Here is an 18,890-nt window from a genome sequence, read left to right on the forward strand (position 1 = left end):
GTGTAACAGTCAGTGTGGGCATTTGCTATGAGGTGGTGCTCAGCTCATGAGCTAAGTGCTCTCCCTGTAGCACCCATCACTCATGACACAACAGACATTTAACACAAGTATCTTGGAAATGCCATGGTGAGGGGTGGCCACTGTCCCTGTCTCACACCCTGGGAATGAGAGCAATGATCTCGTCTGAGGGCCTGACACATGGCACCAAGGACACACAGCTTCAAGCCTGGCAGCAGGTCAACAGGAACAGGTCTGTCCCTCCCATCCTGCTCAGCCAGGGATCATTTTCTTGCTTCCCAGCATCAGGGTCCCAGTTTTTCAGTCTTTTCAACCTGCCATTGGCTCCTATCTCATCCTAACTGCAGCCTCTTTATCTTGGAGCATTGTATACTACTGCACATCCCACCCTTCCTGTCCCCATCATTCTCCCTGGCTCCACATCACCTGGCACCTGCAACCCATTTCTTTGGGTTTTTTTATGAAGCCAGCTGCATCCTAACACCTCCCTTCTTACTCCAGCTCATCACAGCAATCTGTGCTATGTGAGGACCCAAGCCCTGGCTGGTACCTGTTTCCTTCCCCATCATAGACCCAGGTGGTAGAGCCCAGTCCTTCATAGGCTGATGCCCAGTAATAGAGGCAGGAGTTCACATGCAAGCTGTACAGTAAATAGGCTGTGGTCCGAATCACTCTGCAAAACAAACAAAAAAGAACAGGAAGGGACGTGATACGGTGCCTGCTGGGAAACATGTCAGAACACCCCCAGCATCACGAGGAGCATCTAAGCGATGAGCCGAGTGCAGGAACCACAGAGTACTCAAGTGTGCAGCCCTGCTGCTCCCTCCTGCAGCAACACAGGTGCCAGAAAAAGCAGCTTGTCCACTGGTGGCTCCTTTTCACCATTAGCACCCCAGTCGCCCTTGGGTCAGAGACAGGGAATCCTACCCACACAGCTTCAGGACTCCACATCCCGCCTGCTTCAAGTAACACCTATATCAGCTAGGGACATCCAGGGATAGCAGGAAAATAAATCAGGAACCCAGAATGGGTGCACACCAAAGCAAGCCTTCTTTCCCAATAGCAAACAGCAACTCCCCAGTCTCTTCCTCCTTCTCTTCCCCTCACCTATAGATGTATGCCTTGGTCAGGATAGCCTCCAGGCGGTTGTTGAACTCGAAGAAGGCCATGTACTGGAGGAGAAGAAAAGCAGCATGCTTCAGTGCTCTCCATCTTCTTGTAACCCTCACCAGGAGAGTTACATCTCTACAAGACCCCAGTCCCCCTCCGTTTCCCTCCTGCAGCCCCCCTGCAGCTTGAACTGCCACAAACAGATTTGGTTCCATCTGAGTGCCCCTCTACTCACGTGTGAGCATGGTTTAGGATTGAAAAGAAGTGGTTGACCAACAGCTCCACAAAGCCGCTGGGATAAGACTTCCCATCCATTTTACAACCCTCTTGTTATCTTCTATGAATGTAGCAAGCCACAGCTTACCCCTATCAGCACGGTACTCCTTCACATCCACTGCTGCTGGTGTTCTGAGTGGTTTTGTAAGCTCAGACTTACCTTCAGACAGCGAGGAAAGCGCAGGAGTGGGTTGACACCAACTTTGAAGTAGAAGAAATCCAGGGGCAGGAGGCACACCATATCCATCTGAAACCCACACAAAGAGACAAACCCCTGTGAGGACCCTCAGACATAGTGGGGGGGAGCTGCAAGCCACGGTTCACACTGGAGATTCAGATTAGTATGTAAAATGACATTGAACCTTAAAGCGTTGTGATCGCAGGTAGTTCTCCTTCATGGCCTTTTTATCAGTCTGGTTGGGCAGAGGAAGGAGAGAGAGAGCAAGGTTAATCATTGCTTACAGAAAGGAAAGTTGTGGCCAACATGGTCATGCCTGACTTTTCTGCACTACAACGGGGAAGGTGCTCCCTTTGTGCCCAGGAAAGGGAGCAAAGCAAGAGGAGCAGTAGAGGAAAGCCAGGCATGACCATCCTGGCCATGCCAAGAGAAGACCTGGCTGTATACCAGCTTCCCATCCCACCTTGGGACATCCCATGCTCATTTTGCATCCCAGAGAAAGTACATCACAGTGCTAGTGCCACAGAAATCAGATTTACAGATCTGACCACTGCTGTGGGCCATGGGAAGGCTGTAGCCTGAAGGTCTGATTTTTCCCAGCTTATTTAGTTGGATATGGAAATGGATTCAGGGGCTTATCTCTGGTGGGTGATCTGTGCATTCAGATTGCAATCGCTTTTGTCATGTTGCTAATGCATTCTGCCTAGCTGTGCTCCTTTGTATGAAACACATTTATCGTGCCATCTGCTCACGGTTAGCACCACAGTGTTGGGAGCACTGCTCCATGGAGCAGCACACTCTTAAACATTCCTACCCAGGAATGGGGCTGCCATGGACCTCACATGCTTTCTAGATAGGCTGGGGTTGACTTCAGAGCAAAAATATATGACTTTAGGGCAAAAAAATACTTCCAGCTTATCTACTACATGGCAGGAGAGACGCTTGCAGTCCTCCAAGAGTGGACAGAGCCCTGGTGGGAAAGCTTGACTCAGAGATCATGGAGCAGCAGCGCCCATGTTGCTCAGGGTGATAAGGGTCCCCCCAGCTGGTCCCCAGCACTGGGATGCAGCCCTGCCACTCACTATTATGTCTCCTCCCCGGACAAACTGCAGCCGAGTCTGAAAGACAAGGATGTCAAGCAGATAGATGAGGTCGCAGAGGTAGTCGATGAACAGCCAGCAGTGGATGTTTGCTGGCGTCTGGTAGGGGAAAGCCCAGCGGACAGGGATCAGCCAGCAGTTCCAGTTCCAGGCCATGACAACAAAGAACAACCACAGCACATACATCAGATCTGTGGACAGGAATCACATTGCAATTAGTGGGGCCCATGCCCATCATCTATGGGAAACCACTACACAAAGGGCTTTTCATCCCCTTGTCCTGCCCCGAGTGCCACAGGGAAACCTGCAAGAGGTCTCTTGAATACTGACAGCATTTAATTTCAAGTGAGCTGGGCTCTAGATGCAAAGTGAATACCACCAGCTGCAGAGCACACTGCTTTTTGTCACAAAGCCTCTTCTAGCTTTGCTGAGTCAAGTAGGTTTTCTTTTGCTTTGCTCTTGACTTTCTTGCTTTTCTTTCCCTCCTCAGGCTGTGCTGAGCAGATGGCCACCTGCCAGAGGCTGAGGGCTTTGAAATGGCTGTGAAACAGCAAAGACCCTGGAAGCAGCTGAGCTCCTGGGGGGGTGTCCCCAGACAGTGGATTTTTCTGTTGTGATTTTTAGTTTTATTTTGGATGTCCACACCACAAGGACAGCGTTTGCCTAATAAAAAGCCTGAAAAGCAGGAAAAAGCTGCTGCTCCTTCTCTGCCTGGTCATGCTCCTGACACCTTAACTAAGGGGAAGTATTTAGGAAAGCCTGTTCCTTGCAGGAGAAGAATTCAAGACTGGATTTTAGCAGACGTTTGTAAGTTGGTCCTTGTATAGTTGACCTTCCTGCTCTACAAGGTCTTATCTCTCACACCTCCTCCCCTCCTCACCCTTTCTGGCTGCCCCACCAGCCCAGTGGCTGTGCTCCATCACTCACTGGTGAGCGGGTCAATGCTGCTGGGGAACTGGTAGTTTCTCAGGCGGTCCAGCCAGGGCCGGTACTTGAACGTGCAGCACAGCATCTCGCAGTAGTGTTCCTCTTCTGCCACCTTCTCCCCCTCTGGCTGCCCTCCTGCAGGAGGGACTGGTGCTGCTGGCACTGCCGGCTTGGCGGGAGCTGGGAGAGGCCACACAGTTATTTGAAAGAGCAGAAAATCTTCTTGCTGCAATGTGTTAACCTGCTAACAAGATTAAAACACAGCATGTGTGGGGACCCAGCCCCACTCAAACTCACATGCCGTTGGGCTCTCTTCATCTGAGGTGATGTCAGGGTCGGTCAGCTTTTCCTTCACCTTCTCAGTCCTCTCCTTGAAGAGCCTCACCAGCTCCTGGAGCCGGTTGTTGATGACAGCGCTGCTCAGGCTCGTGGCTGAACCGATGCGCTCGGGTAGGCTGTGGGCAAACCACCAGGCATCTCATGCAGGTAGGAAAGATCAAGGGCAGGTTCATAGCCCATTTTTGACCTACAGAATCCTGGTTTAGGATTTACCCATATTTACTTGGTTATTGTGGGATCAGAGGAACACAAGCTAAGGTGGTTTCAGTAAGATACCATCAAACAGCACCAGCCCAAACCTCATTCTTGCCCTCAGAGGGGCTTGGGAAGCACCCAGATCCCATGCTAGATTGCATTTGATTAGGAGAGGATGATTTTGGAAGAACTATGAGATGAAAATATGCACCAAGCCCCTGAATTTACAAACTGTATTGTCTCTTTATTAAAACCAGGTTGTGAGTGCTACATTCCTGGCAGTGTTCAAGGCCAGGTTGGATGGGGCTTGGAGCAACCTGCTCTAGTGGAAGGTGTCCCTGCCCGTGGCAGGGGGTTGGAACTGGATGAGCTTTAAGGTCCCTTTCAGCCCAAACAATTCAAGGATTCCTTGATTCTATGATTGTCTCAGACCAGGATGCTCATGGAGCATGGCCAAGGACCATCACTAGGAGGGAGGACAGAAACAAGCCTGCTTGCTGTAGCTCCAGGCTGGTTCATTGTGTTACATGGCAGAACGATTTTTGCCCAGGAAGAAGGAAAAATCCCTGCCCTATAAGGAGGTGCAGGGCCTCCCCAAGCCTTTGCTTCCCAGAGAAGGCAGCTCCCTCTCCCTTTGGTATCCCAGGACTCCTAGGATCTTTGCTGTTTCCATCAGAGCACTGGGCTCTGAAACCCTGGGGCTGATCAGGAGCCTCTCGGCCCCACCACGCACCTTTCCTTCTGCTTCTCATCACAGCCCAGCAGCGCTTGGGTTGCGGACTGGCTCATGGGTCCCTCCTCCAGACCATCCTCAGGGGCCAGTAGCTTCCTCCTGTCATCACAAACACAGCAGCTGAGGCTTAGCTTCTCCCCCATCCTCATCCAGCTCCTCTTGCTCCTCCTTCTCCCAGATCTCATCTGTTTTCCACTTTCCCTTCTCCAACCAGGGTCAGTTTTCCACCATTTTTTGGCATTGCCTGAAGTAAATGAGAGCAAGCCACTCTGCTCCTTTGCTGCTAAAGCCCTTTTTCTTCCTGGGCACCATGCAGACCATTTTTTCAACTCATTTTGGGCACCCAGCAAGATGCACAGAAGGCAGGCACCAGTCTGTACTCGTCCCCTCTGCTGCACCATCACACCACTGTACTTTGAGAAGTGGGCAAGGAAAATGCAATAGCCGTAAGGTGGAGCAAGGAAATGAAACTGGAAAAAAGAGAAGGTTCTGGGGACACTGCCTGGCTCTGAGCTGGCTCCGTAGGACCTGAAATCCCCAAGACAGAGTGAATTCCAGAGCAGCAGGTACATAACATGGACCCCTCAATTGCTTCTGATACCTCCAAAGCCAAGTGTAAAGTTCAACTTGCTGAGAGCGAGTTCAAGAGGAGCCCTATGAACACTGTCCTGCTGATGCTGAGGCAGTGGCAGCCGGTGTCTTCCTGGAAGATGTGTGCTAACACAGCCAGTGGCTCCCTTTGGTACAGACAGCTTTCACGGACAACTTCCTTAATTGTGGGTGATCAAAGTGGCAGAAGGAACAGGTGGATGTGAAGGTGACAATCATGGCAAAAATCTTGACTGCAGCCTGCAGCCAAGTCCAGAGTTGTGACTGCAGCAACAGAAATTGTCTTCTGCCACCACAACAGTTGCTCTAAACTAACCAGGATCTCACTGACCCTGGTGCAAAACGGCTCAGCGTGCATGTGAAGCAGGACCCTGAGGGAGGCCATCCTGCCACCACAGATCTCCTGAAGAAAGCTGGATGTTATGAACCCACCCATCTCCAACCTCATCAGCTCTTGGGCATGCCCTGCTGGGAAGGGGAGCAGATGAACAAGCTCAACCCCCATGTCAAAGTACCCTCAGATGTGGATGGAGATGTTCCCAAACCCACATAATTTAAGAGCAAAAGTCCTGCTAAGATCTGTGATGTTATCATCCATCACCTCTCATCGGTCTCCAGCCACTCTCCCCTTGGCTCTGTCCCACTGAGGCATCGTGCTGCCCCATTGTCCATCCTCATCCGTAAGCAAGCCCAAGATGCCTACATCAACAGCTCAATGGCCTCTTACTCTATAATGGGGACGCTGCAGAGAGGGTAACACCACCTCCCCCTTGGCCTGTGGCATGGCTCCCCATAGGCCACAGAGCTCATGTGGTTGCCCTCCAAGTACATGCAAAGCTTTGTGTGTCAACATCTATGTGGGAAAAAATGCCTCTTTTTGCTTCAGATTAATGGATGCCCTCAGAAAGATGTAAAAGACAACAAACGCCCCCAAGAAGGCAGTACATTTGGAAGTGCAGGACACATCCCTTGATATTCTCAATGGTGCCTGTAGCTCATCTGTGTTCCCAGCAGGCAGAGGTATGAGAAGGAGCAGGAGCTACTCGAAAAACAAAGCAAACTTCAGTGGATTGTGGAAACTGGTGGGTAAAGGGCTCAAAGGCAAACGGGGATGTTAAGACCCACAGAGAAGTTCATGTATGTGCAACCACAAGTTCAGAACCTTGGAAGGTCTAGCAGGTTCTCAATCATCCATGTTAAAGAAAGAACCTTTCCTGACAATCCCCTGGAAAACATTTAGTTCTCTGATACAGTCCAGCTGCAGGGGATGCTTTCTGGGACAGGACCACCAGACCTCTGGTGTTGCTCATTTGTGATGACTCTTTCCTGACTCTGTCTAAACAATGTTAACCCTAATCCTTCACAGACCCTTTTAGGAAAGAACTCTAGACTGTGGCCAATAAAAGTGACTTAGAACAAATGGATGATTATTCAATGCAGAGTTGATGCCCTCTTCCTCTGAAAATACCAGCCTGAGCTAAGCGCTTTCCTTCTGGTTCAGAAGGCTGAAATTTCACTTTTTGATGTAGCAAAATAGGAGATGATTGCTTTTAAACATCTCCAGCTCTAGCAAGGGACTTCCAGTGTTGTCTTGAGAGACACTACTTAGAGGCACAGCAGAAAGTTTCATGTGCTCATACATGTAATTGCAAATATACAACCTGCTTTAAGAAACTGGTAGAAAATAGCATTGGAAAACTTAGGTGCTCCAAAAAATGGCTCTGTGGGGAACCACAGGAACACGGAATGTTTCTTTGAAGATCCAACCTCCCCTCTGTCAGGTTAAAGCCATTCCCCCTTTTCCTGATCCTACCGGCCCTTGTCAAAAGTCTTTCTCCATCTTTTTCATAAGCCTTTCCTTACATAACGAAAGGCCACAATAAGATCTTGATAAAAGGCTTGATAAAAAATTATGCTGGCGACAGATTTGTACATAGGTAAGTGGCTTTAAATAAACTAAGGTTGTGCTTGGGTTGCTGGATCCTGGGCTCCAAAGATGCCCAAGAAGTTCTGGGATGCATGACATCGGTGTTAATATGAATTGTCCGTTTTCTATGCTGGTTGAAGGCGTAACAGAAAACCCAGCACCTTGATTCTGATCCAGAGGTGGATGAACACCTGCAGCAAAGTCACACATCCCAGGGAGAGAGGACTTACACAGCCTCACCTGGTGGACTTCTCCATCTCAGAAGAATATTCTGCCCTGTTCATCAATCCTCCCCCTCTCTGAGCATCCTTGATCTGAAGGCACAAACCCAAAGGGGAGATGTTGCAAATTCTTCCAGGAAACATAGGAGGAGATAAGTGTTGGGATTTATGATGAAGGCCCATAGGCAGCACACAGACCCTCTGCACTCTGAATTTGGGAGCACAGATGCGTGGGACAAAAATGGGATCTGACCACAGCCTTGGGATCAAGCCCACCTCCAGGAAGACACACAGAGAGGGCTCACTGTCCAAACCTGCCAGGAGCAGGTTGCTCCTTACATTTGTATGAAATCCCCTGTATTGGCATTGTTGGGGATTTAAAGCCCTGGGACCCATGGATGTGCCAGGGCAGAGCCATACCTGGGGGATGCTGGAGCCACTCTGGGCACTGCCAGCATGTTACTGGCAGCGGTGGGCACTGGTAAGTGGGTCCCATTGTCCTCCACAGCGTTGCTTCCACTGGCCACATTCTTGATGTCCACAGTGGGGTAATTACCTGGCCCGTGGAGAAGGAGAATAATGGCAGATGAGAAGGGTGGAGGCCCAGCACCCCCAAAGCCCATTGCCTCCGTGGAGCTGCCTCCAAACCCCACAACATTCCAGAAGGCCTCTCCCTTCTCTCCGTTCCCTTCTCAATTGGCACTCCTTTCTCCTAGCTCTTTGTAGCATTTCTTTCTCCTTTCCCCCAGTGTTTTCACACCATGAGAACTGCCACTTGCTCCCCTTCTGCTTTCCCAGCTTGCAGTGATTGTAACTACTCTGTTCAAGCATTGGGTTCCCATGATTTGGAACACGATGGAGACAAGGATTACCAGCTGCAGGTGTCAGACAGGAACCCCAGATTTCCAGCTGCAAACCTCCCTCCCAAGGTCTGGAAACATCTCCGGGGTCTTCTGAACATAAACATATGGATCATGCGAGCTCCTAATTACATCAGCATTTGCTTTTCATGCAGAATAAGAGACTATACAAATAAGTGCTTATGGTCTCTCTTTTGCAGAGGTAATATCTGCTTCTAACCTGCGAGGTTAGAAGAAGGAAGGTTGGATGTTTATAGTGGGGAAAAGAGACATGCCAACTGCCTGATAGAGAAACGGTGCTGGCGGTTATCTTGGCCAGACCCCACGGCCAGCCAGACTGCAAAGTATCGTGTCTTTTCTTAGCTATACAACAAAATGCAGTGAGTTTCTTCAGGATTCCTTTGGGGGGGTGAGGGGGGTGGGTCACACATCTGAAAGACCCCATGCATCCCCTCCTGTCCCACACAATATGGGACCAGTGTATCAGAGCATGGTTCCACCAAATCACAGAGAAAAGACCTACTTGGGGTTCAAAGTTAAAATCATATTGCATGTAAGGAAAAGGAGCAGAATTTGGCTCGCTGATTAAAACAAGGCAAAGCAAAGCTACAGAAACAGAATTTGTATTTCTGGGTTAAGCCATGAAGAGCAAACCTCCATCCTGCTGTCCTCTTAGGAGTGGGTTGCATGGATGGTAAGGAGAAAAATGTGCATGCAGCAGATCTTTAACCCTCTGCCAGCATTTCCTTCAAGAGAATTTCTGGCCAAGCAAGTTCAAATGTATAGCGCGTCATTTACGGATATCTGCAAATGCTTTCTAGGGGTTAGCTGGAAAGGCACATAGTGATGAGGCAGAAACAGAAAAAGCATGAATTCTATTACCTCGTCTCTGTGCTGCAACATGGAGCGAGCTTTGACTATGTTTCTCCCCCAGAAAGCAACTACTACAGGAATACCTCGCCCCCTCAAGCTATGCAAGCTCATTGTCAAAGCCAACAACTCTAATACCTAGGGGAGGTTGCTCCTCATGGCAAAAGTTGGGGTTGACAGCTCCAGCACTGGGCTTGCTGGCAACAAAGGCTGGGATGCAGGAGGCAGCGGGGGCTCGGTAGCTGGGGACATTGGGGAGCTGCTCAAGCTCACCGCGGCCGGGAGGGGAGGAATCCCCTGCAGCCAGCGGCTTGTCGTGCACCAGCTGATCTAGCTCGATGTCTCGGGCACGCCTGGCCATGCTGCTAGATGCCTAGGTGCTTCAAGCAAGGGACAAGGCATCTGAAGCTGCAATAAAACAAAAAGTGGTTTGAGACAAGACGGTTATGTCAGGGGAGAGAAACATAGGGCTGTGGGAGGTTGTTGCTGCCTGCTGCTCACAGATGTTGGTGACACAGGACAGTGGTGGTGAGCATCCTACCCTGAGCTTTTCTAGCACTGCTGCAAAAGCAGGGGGTTCTGCAAGGTCTGCACGAGCAGAGGCATCTCCAGGCTCTTCCAGGGCTCAGGTCAAGCCATCCCTTGTGTAACTCCCCTGATGTCAGTGGACTTACGCCAGGACCTTCCTGTGCTCACTCAGGTGTGATAGGAGTTCACCACCCCATTTTCATTACCAACCCCTTACCTCCTTGCTATGAAAACATGCTTTATGCCACTGGTTACTTCCTAAATTGAGTAAAGTGGTAGAGAAAATCCTTTTTATCCTCCCTCTAAGTTTTCCAGCTGAGGGAGAAACTCTTCCTTCACATCAGATATTGCTTAATCAAGACTAAGTACCACGTGAGCACCAGCCTTCCAGAGCTGGCTCCAGCTGCTAACAACATTGCCGCCACGCAGTGCCCGTGTGATGCTTTAAGCCCATGGAAAGCCCTGATGCCCAACACAGGCCACGCTGCAGGAGACTCAGCTGCCTGAGGAGGGAGGGGTGGCATTTCCTCCTCACTGGGCATTGCATTGCCCACTTCGGGTCATCCTAATTTGCCTTTATGCTGCTATATAATATACCTTCAGCATCGGTTTCAGCAGCTTCAGCTGTCTCCTCTTCCACCTTCAAAATGAAAACAGCCTTTTTAAGGAGAGCAAGAGCTGTTCTGTAAGAGAGCAGACTTTGCAGCTCGATTGTTGCCCCATATCTCCCTAACCCTCCCCCTGTCATTCTCCAGCCTCTCAGCTTGTTGTTCAGCACCACCATTCCAGGGTGAAAGCACCCCTCCCTTGGAGAACAGGTACTGCTGCTGTCTCAGGTACAGAGATGGGGATGTCTTGGTGAGAAACATTTCCAGGGCCCATCCTGATCCCTGCTCCTCACCAGGATACCGCGTTACTCCAGGCAAGCTGTGAGACCTTGGCAAACACCAGGCAGCAAGAGCTTATTGCAGGCCTGAGCCAAGGCAGGGGGTGATGCTGTACCTGTACAAAAGCACCTTCGAGATCACTTATCTCAGCTTCTTCCAGCTGCTCAATCCTGAGGGCCTCCTCTGCAAAGTAGACTTCCTCCACATCTTCCTCGGCAACGAGACAAGGTGACAGGAGCAGGGGTCTGGATGGAAGACATCAAGCAGAGACAAGTGCCCTTGCTTCTGCCTTTTCCAAGGCTGGGCATGTTGCAGATGGGGCATCCCATCCATGGGGATGATGCATGGTGCTCCCAGTTTTGGGGGGGCACCACGGGCATCATTTGCAGGTGAACAATACCACAGAAATCTTCATTAATACAAAGATGGTACTCAAAATGTTGCTGCTTAGGTTAGGACTTGGAAAACATAGTACATGTGAGACCGCATGAGAGGTGCATAGATAGTGCAGGGCATTGCATATGCATCAGGAAAGATCACGTATGCAGAAAAGTACAGGCAGTATGTTCCTCCTGCTGTGCAGAATGATTTCTCATATAATGAAGATCTGCCGCATAAAAGCTGAGAGCCTGATTTCAAGGCAGCACTGCCTTGCAAGCACCATCTGAACCCCAAGTATGCCTAAGCAAGACACCACCAGGATACATAATCCTCATTTTCCTCCTGCAGCAAACACAGACCACAGCTCCACCGTTCTGCAAAGGGGGCTCACAAGGTAGATTTCAGCAGTTTAATACAACTACAACTGAAAAAAACCCCAAGCCTCATCACATTGTTCTGTGTGTTTATCTCCTGATGTGCTCTTCCCTGGAGAGAAATGTGAAGCAGGGACTGGGGATAATGAAAATATCGTAAAACAGCTAAATGCAGGAAAATTGAAAAACCCAAAGAAACATCTTCCTGCATCCTTTGCAGGCCCTAAGTCGGAAGAGGTATGTAAACAAGCAGCGGCTCCTTTTCTCTTTTATCTCCATGCCTTGAAAAGCTGTTATTTTCCAAGGTCTTTTTAAAATCGCTTTTAATAATCCCCCTCCCCCTTATTTTTATTTAAATATGCTCCCTTCAAATGCAATCACAAGTCTTTTATCCTAACCTAGAAAACCCGCCAGTGTCTCTCTTTTCCCATGAACAAACACTGTGAGGGATGGAGCAGCATCTCATTCACCCAGCAACTGAAGCTCAAGCATCTCCAGTGGAGCTCTAGGAACAGATTGTGAAGAAACATAGATATGGATTTAACACTGACTAGCTGAGCATCTTCAGCTATTTCAGAGGAACTAACAGAGAATAATACTGTAGCACTAGGGTAACAAATCCCTAAATGTTTATCTCATCTGAAATCAGAGCGAACCACTAAACTAAGTGGAAAGATTTTTTGAAATACCATCTAGACCAAAGTCACCACCTACAACCAGTGGCAATAACTGGGCTGTTTTCTACAACAAAAAAAAAAAAAACAACCAATCTAAACTTGTACCTGCTTGTGTTAGAAAGCATTTGCAGGCACAACACATGATCCTATCTTTAAATTCAGCTCCATAAAGTCCATAATCGTCCCGACTGCCTTGAACTAATGTATGTGGTTTTAAATCACATAGACCATCTTCAGGAGCTGGGTGCTCCCAAGGAAGGAACAAACCGGGTCCCTGCTCAGACCCACGGGAGAGGATGTCTGGGGCTATGGTTGCTACAGGTAATGGAGACAGAGCCTGTGTCACCAGGAGACACTCTCCTGGCACCAGGTGCCGCATCAGCAGCAAGCCCAGGGCAAGCCTGTTGGTGAAAGCATCCCTCCTGAATGCTGAAAACAACCCTCCTAATGCATCCATTCTGAACACATCCCTCCTGGGTGCCCCTCCTGAACACATCCCTCCTGGATGCATCCCTCCTGAAGCATCCCTCCTGAATGAATCTGTCCCAAACACATTCCTCCTGAACACACAGCCCCTGAATGCATCCCTCCTGTCAAACACATCCCTCCCTAATGCACCCTTCCCAAACGCATCCCTCTTGATGCATCCCTCCTGAACGCATCTGTCCCAAATGCATTCCTTCTGATCACACAGCTCCTGAATGCATCCCTCCTCTCAAACACATCCCTCCCTAACGCACCCTTCCCAAACACATCCCTCCTAAAAACGCACCCCTCCTCCCAAACGAATCCCTCCCTAATTCATCCCTTCTGAAAACACGTCTCCTGAACGCACCCCTCCTGTTGAGAGCATCCCCATTACCCCCCCGAGGCTGGGTCGCTTCACTCATCCTCGGGTGTTTCAGCTTCTCCAGCTTGTGAATGCAGCTGAACAACTGCAGTCACGTTCGTCACAACAAAGCCATCAAGGCAACAGGAGCCACTCACCCTGCACTCTCCTTCAACTCCTCCTCCTTTTTCCCCTCCTCCTCCTCCTCTTCCTCCCCATCCTGCTCTGTTTCCTCTTCCTCCTCGCCAGCACCCAGGGAGCACAACCACAGCCTGGGGAAAAGAAACTCATTAGGTGAAATCCGAAAAGTGTGTCTGAACCTCACAAGAGGAGCACTGCAGCCCAGACATGCTCTCCCTGCACCCACCAGCCAGCATCTGGGGGTGGGCACAGCTGGGTACTCTGAGAGTATTAGTGCTCACAGCCCTTAGTGTCTGCAGCCCAATGCTGGTGGGAGAAAGAATGGGAAAAAGTTTGGGAATGGAAAACCAGAGTCCTTGAGCCATCAAATTCCCCCTGCAGCATGGAGACAGGATATGCTTAGGGGTCACTTGTTTGATGATTTTGACCAAAACCTCCTTGTATCAACAGCTAAATCCACCCTCCAGCACAGGACATGCTGTGGTCCACAGCTTCACAGGCTCCTATACTAAAGGGAAAGAAGTCTGAAAAACATCTTTATAACCTGTCCAGTGTTTCTTGGTCCTCCAGGAATTCATGGATTCCCAGGGCCTGCTGGACCCAAAGGAATCAGAGGGGAGAACCAGGCCTCCCTGGATTTCCAGGAACACCAGGAGTTTCAGGACCAAAAAATATTGAGGAGCCTCCTGTTAATCCTGTCCTGCCTGGCTCGCCTGGACCAGTAGGTGATAGTGGTCATCCTGGCTCTCATGGTCCTTCAGGGGAGAAGGGACAGCCTGGCTGAGATGGTGCCCCTGGACCAGCTGGTCAGAAGGGGGAACCAGAGCAGAAGTTCTGGCTTGTGCTTAGTGCCGCTGATCATTGCCCATGCTGGAGGTGAAGGCCACTGCACATCTTCCCCCAGAAGTGTTCTAGGCTCTGGGAGCACTTGGGGGGCAACCAAGCCCTTGGGAAGCACGCATGGACACCTCTCATTCCTCTGCTGCAATGCAGCTTGATCCCAGATTTGAAAACATTGCCCAACCCTTGGAAGGACCTTGACAGGGTTTTGTTTTGGAAGAAGTAGGATGAATTATATAGAGTTCTGTTTCCAAATGTCATGACAGTTGGATGCACAACTGATGGGAACAAGGTCCAAAGTTTCAGCTCTTGGGCCGCCAGCACAAAAGGCATGTGGAGCTGTTGGAACAAGTCCAGAGGAGGCCACAAGGATGACCAGGGGCTGGATCTACTCTGCCTGGAGACAGGCTGAGAGAGCTGGGCTTTTTCAGCCTGGAGAAGAGAAGGCTCCTTAAGGGGAGCTCCTTAAAGCAGCTCCAGTGCCTAAAGGGCCTACAAGAAACCTGGAGACAGGCTTTGGGCAAGGGCCTGTAGGGACAGGACAAGGGGGAATGGCTTTAACCTGACAGAGGGGAGACTGAGATGAGCTCTTAGGCAGAAGTTCTTCCCTGTGAGGGTGCTGAGGCCCTGGCACAGGTTGCCCGGAGAAGCTGTGGCTGCCCCATCCCTGGCAGTGCTCAAGGCCAGGCTGGACGGGGCTTGGAGCAGCCTGCTCTAGTGGAAGGTGTCCCTGCCTGTGGCAGGGGTTGGAACTGGGTGAGCTTTAAGGTCCCTTCCAACACAAATCAGTCTGTGAGTCTGTGATTTTAAGAGCATCCTTTAGCTGTCCTCTGCAGGGCAAAGTGAAGCATCGCATTCCCAGCTCTGCCGCTGCCTGCCCCAACCCACATCTCAGCACCAGAAGGAAAGGCCATTTGCTGAAACACCTTTTGGGTCCTGCTGGTGCCTCTCTCTTTGGAAACAGGCACCTCAGCTGCCTGCTGTCAGCTCCACCACCAGTACTGGCAAGGAGGGATACCCAGGGACATGATCATCCCCTCCCATGGCCATGATGCTGGCAGTCAGAAAGCATGTACAGCTGCCCATCAACAGCCTCTCCCTTTGCCTTCCTACCTATTTTCATCTTCCTGAGGTTCCTCCTGTATGGGGGGAAGGGGATGAGTATCTGCCACCATCCCAGCCTCAACATCCCAGGCCATCATCTCACACGTGGTTTCATTACTCCAGCCACCATCGATCTCTTCCAGGGTGAGGTCTGTCTCCTTGGGTTCCTCAGGGACAATGTGAACTGAAACGGGAATGGGGGAAGGCAGGTGGTGAAGTGAGCAGTACATTTTCGAGAGCCCAGTGGTAGAGCCAGGGCAGATCCCATGTTTTCCCTGCTCAACAATGAGATGCTGCCACATGCCAGGACTGAAACACTTCTCAGCTCACACAGACCTGTGCAGCCCCAGTCCCTGGTGTGTTACTGAGGAGGCTGCAAAGGGAAGAGCCCAGGCCTGACCCATGATGAGCCCTCTCCATGTCCTACGGGTATCCCCACTACCACATCAGGCACACAGCAAAGAAACAGGAGGATTAAGCACATCATTTACTGTAAAACCAGTTTATTTTGAGGTCTGCCTGAGAACAAAACTTAAATATCCACAGTGAAGCTCATAGTAAACACACAATTCAACTACAGAAAGGCAGGAAACACACCTACGGCTGCCTCTGCACTGCATTTACCCACCCTACAGTGCCTATGCTGCCTTCAGCCTGTTCCCTCTAGATCCCCATTAATTAAAACACGGCACAGCAATCAGGGAGATGACTTTTAAAACATGCCACGACTTTGGAGACATTATATGAAAATGGAGCAAATACTAAAATTGTAGTCTGGTTCAATATAAACACATAGGATGGATCTCAGGTTGGTTGCTGGCTCATGGCTCATTGTTACAGCTGCTTAGAGATGCAATGAGATGGTGGGAGACCTTACTGTGGCCTTTCAGTATAAACAGAGGTATTATACAAAAGATGGAGAAAGACTTTTTACTAAGCTTGAAAGGGACAGGACAAGGGGGAACGGCTTTAACCTGACAGAGGGGAGACTGAGATGAGATCTTAGGCAGAAGTTCTTCCCTGTGAGGGTGCTGAGGCCCTGGCACAGGCTGCCCAGAGAAGCTGTGGCTGCCCCATCCCCGGCAGTGTTCAAGGCCAGGCTGGACGAGGCTTGGAGCAACCTGCTCTAGTGGAAGGGGTCCCTGCCCATGGCAGGGGGTTGGAACTGGACCCTCCCACCCAAACACCATTCTGTGATTTGAAGGTCTTTACTAAAACCCTGGGGTGTAGGACTCTCACCACATCCAGCCCAGAGGCCCTGCACATCTCTGGGCTGCCGGCAGCCCCTGGGATCCCTTCCCATGCCAGAACATTCCTGCTGCTGCGGTTAATGCTGCATCTGAGGAGCTGTGAGCTTCAGAAGCACACATAATTTAGGGTAAGGACAGTCTGGAGTAAGTTCTCCTACAAAGAGAGCTCAGGAAAAGGTTTTTAACCGTACCTACCCACCTGAAGATTAACCTCACCCACCTGCACTGGTGGCTGCAAACCAGAGCCCTTTCCACTCACTGGGAGAAAACACCCAGTTAATGGAAGAAAAGCAGTAAGAGGCTGATGAGAGCTTAATGAGCTTTATGATGTTACACCTCAGAGGCATCAGTCAACTAAAAGAAACCTGTGAGCTTCAGCTGCAGGTCTCAGGGGTGGATATTCACATACTTGATGGGGTAGTGAGAGGACCAGGAGTACTGGGAAGCTGCAGCAAGAGGCTTTCTGCCTCTGAGCGGTGCATTTCTACCCTCCTATAAACTATAGCTCCAGTCTCATATACATCATCCTGCAAAAACAATAGCTCTGGTTCCCAGAGCCAAGAGGGAGTGAAGATGGGACAGTCCCAGAACCAGGGACACACAGCCAGTGTCCCTGACCAGCCTCCAGTCCTGCCACCCTAGCTGGGAAGGAGCTAGAGACCATTTGCTGACTGCCCTTTGCTTTTCCTCCCCAGCTGCACTCTCAGCTCAGGTTGGTCTCATTGGGTTGTGGGAAGGGCTGGCTGGCCATGGTCTTCGTTTTCCATTTGTTTCAGAGGCACTAAGCCCCTTTTCCCCCTGAAACAAAAGGAGAAGGAAAACATTAATGAGCTTGCTGTCAGTTTGGGCAGATGTCCTGCTGACCAAATCACTCCCTTCCTCAGGCACATCAAGATGCCTCAAAGCACCAAAGGGAGCTGAAACACAGTCAGCTGCACACGGACGTGTGACTGCCCTCACATACTCACTGACTTTGCCTCTGCCCTAGGTAATACTCTGGTCTCCAGTTTGTACAGACACATGGAGAAATGCCTTCCCACAGGACTTCCCACGAGATCCCACCGAGCGGCTGCTGGCTCGGTGGGATCCACCTCCTGACATATCCCTGGGGATGCACGGCCTCTGTGTGCCATGGCAGGTCCCTGCTCCCACCAGCAGCTCCCACAGCCCAACCAAACGCAGCTTCCCTGGCAGCACTTTTACAGGCCTGCAGGATACCTCCCCTGCCCTGTCCATTCCTGGTGGCAGCCATGTCTCCCGCTTCTCTCAGCATCCCACAAGGTGGCTGGAGTGGAGAGCCAACCCCATCTGCCTGCAGAACCTGTGCTCATTCCCCACTGCTGTCAGGCAAGCAGCAGTGAGAACCCTACAATGTTTTCCTACACCGTGCAGACTCACATCCAACACCGCTAATCACAGGATATTGTTTTCACGAATTATCTCCTTAGACATCACAGGCTTGGCAAACACCCTGCAGCACAACAACAACCATGCCAAAGGGAGTGATGAAGGCAGCAGGTTTGAATTTCCCTGTAATGCTTTGATCAAATCCCAGCAGTTTAGCAGTCATCTTCCAGCACATCTTGAGGACAGACATTGATATCAGCACTATCCTCAAAACCTGGGGCCCAAGCATGGGGGATGCTGCACTCAGAGACTCCCACAGCCTGAGTTTCGCCAAGCCTGAGCCACAACCCTGGATCTGCTCCCGCTTCCCAGGCAGCAACAGCTCCTTATGGATTCCTGGGGGGACTTCAGGGATCTCAGGGTTCCTGAGATGGCAGCCATAGTAGACTGCGGGATAAAAGCCTTTTCCCAATAACCTTCCCAATAACCTCGGCAAGCAAACCAGCACTGCGAGATAGAGCAATCACTTACTTTCTTCCATGGGACTCAAAGTTGCTGCATCCACTTCCTGCCAGGAGGAAAAGGGAAACGTAAGAATTTTGGGTTTCAATAATTCCAGATTTTTACTCTGAACACCCCATTTTAAGTAAACGTGGACCTTTTAGGCTAAATATCGTATGATTTCTTGGTGCATGTTGGTTAGCTTGGCCATGGGGACAAGCATCCCCACACATGATGGGAAATGGTAGGAGCACATCAGTGAGCTTGCCTTGGTGCAAAGGAAGGAAAGGAGAGCATGCAAAGCTCCAACTTCTCCTTAGAGCTGGACTGCAACCCAGTGAGGTGCCAAGACCTAGGCACCACCCAGTGCTTCATGGGAAGGCAAGGAAACAGTAAAGAAAGGACAAACTATGGGAGCTTTCACTGCTGAGAAGCCAAATCCTGGTTTTCATTAACTAACCGGGCTGTGGGCATTTGATTTCTTGAAGGAGCTGTGGGTCCTTCAAAGTCCCTGCCCTGATCTAGTGGCATGCACATGGCAGGGGACACCCTTCCTGCTGGGGTTGTGGTGTTCACATGCCCTCTGCCTATCCAGCCCAGGCTGTTCAGCCTGGAGAAGAGAAGGCTGCGTAGAGACCTCACAGCAGCCTTCCAGTATCCGAAGTGGG

General features: G+C 50.4%; 1 protein-coding gene across 1 annotated transcript in view; it reads right to left on the reverse strand.

Moving 5' to 3' along the window:
• The window catches only part of CNGB1 (cyclic nucleotide gated channel subunit beta 1), a 30,406-nt gene that overhangs the window by 8,382 nt on the left and 3,134 nt on the right, over positions 1-18,890 (reverse strand). Inside the window, 15 exon segments of the mRNA XM_065663752.1 lie at positions 569-691; positions 1,126-1,190; positions 1,565-1,651; positions 1,767-1,817; positions 2,665-2,873; positions 3,610-3,789; positions 3,907-4,064; positions 4,877-4,975; positions 8,054-8,189; positions 9,502-9,736; positions 10,466-10,531; positions 10,894-11,023; positions 13,198-13,311; positions 15,134-15,308; positions 18,253-18,289. Of these exon segments, the coding sequence (XP_065519824.1) occupies positions 569-691; positions 1,126-1,190; positions 1,565-1,651; positions 1,767-1,817; positions 2,665-2,873; positions 3,610-3,789; positions 3,907-4,064; positions 4,877-4,975; positions 8,054-8,189; positions 9,502-9,736; positions 10,466-10,531; positions 10,894-11,023; positions 13,198-13,311; positions 15,134-15,308; positions 18,253-18,289 (1,865 nt within the window).

This window comes from Lathamus discolor, chromosome Z, assembly GCF_037157495.1.
Source record: "Lathamus discolor isolate bLatDis1 chromosome Z, bLatDis1.hap1, whole genome shotgun sequence".
Taxonomy (NCBI): Eukaryota; Metazoa; Chordata; class Aves; order Psittaciformes; family Psittacidae; genus Lathamus; species Lathamus discolor.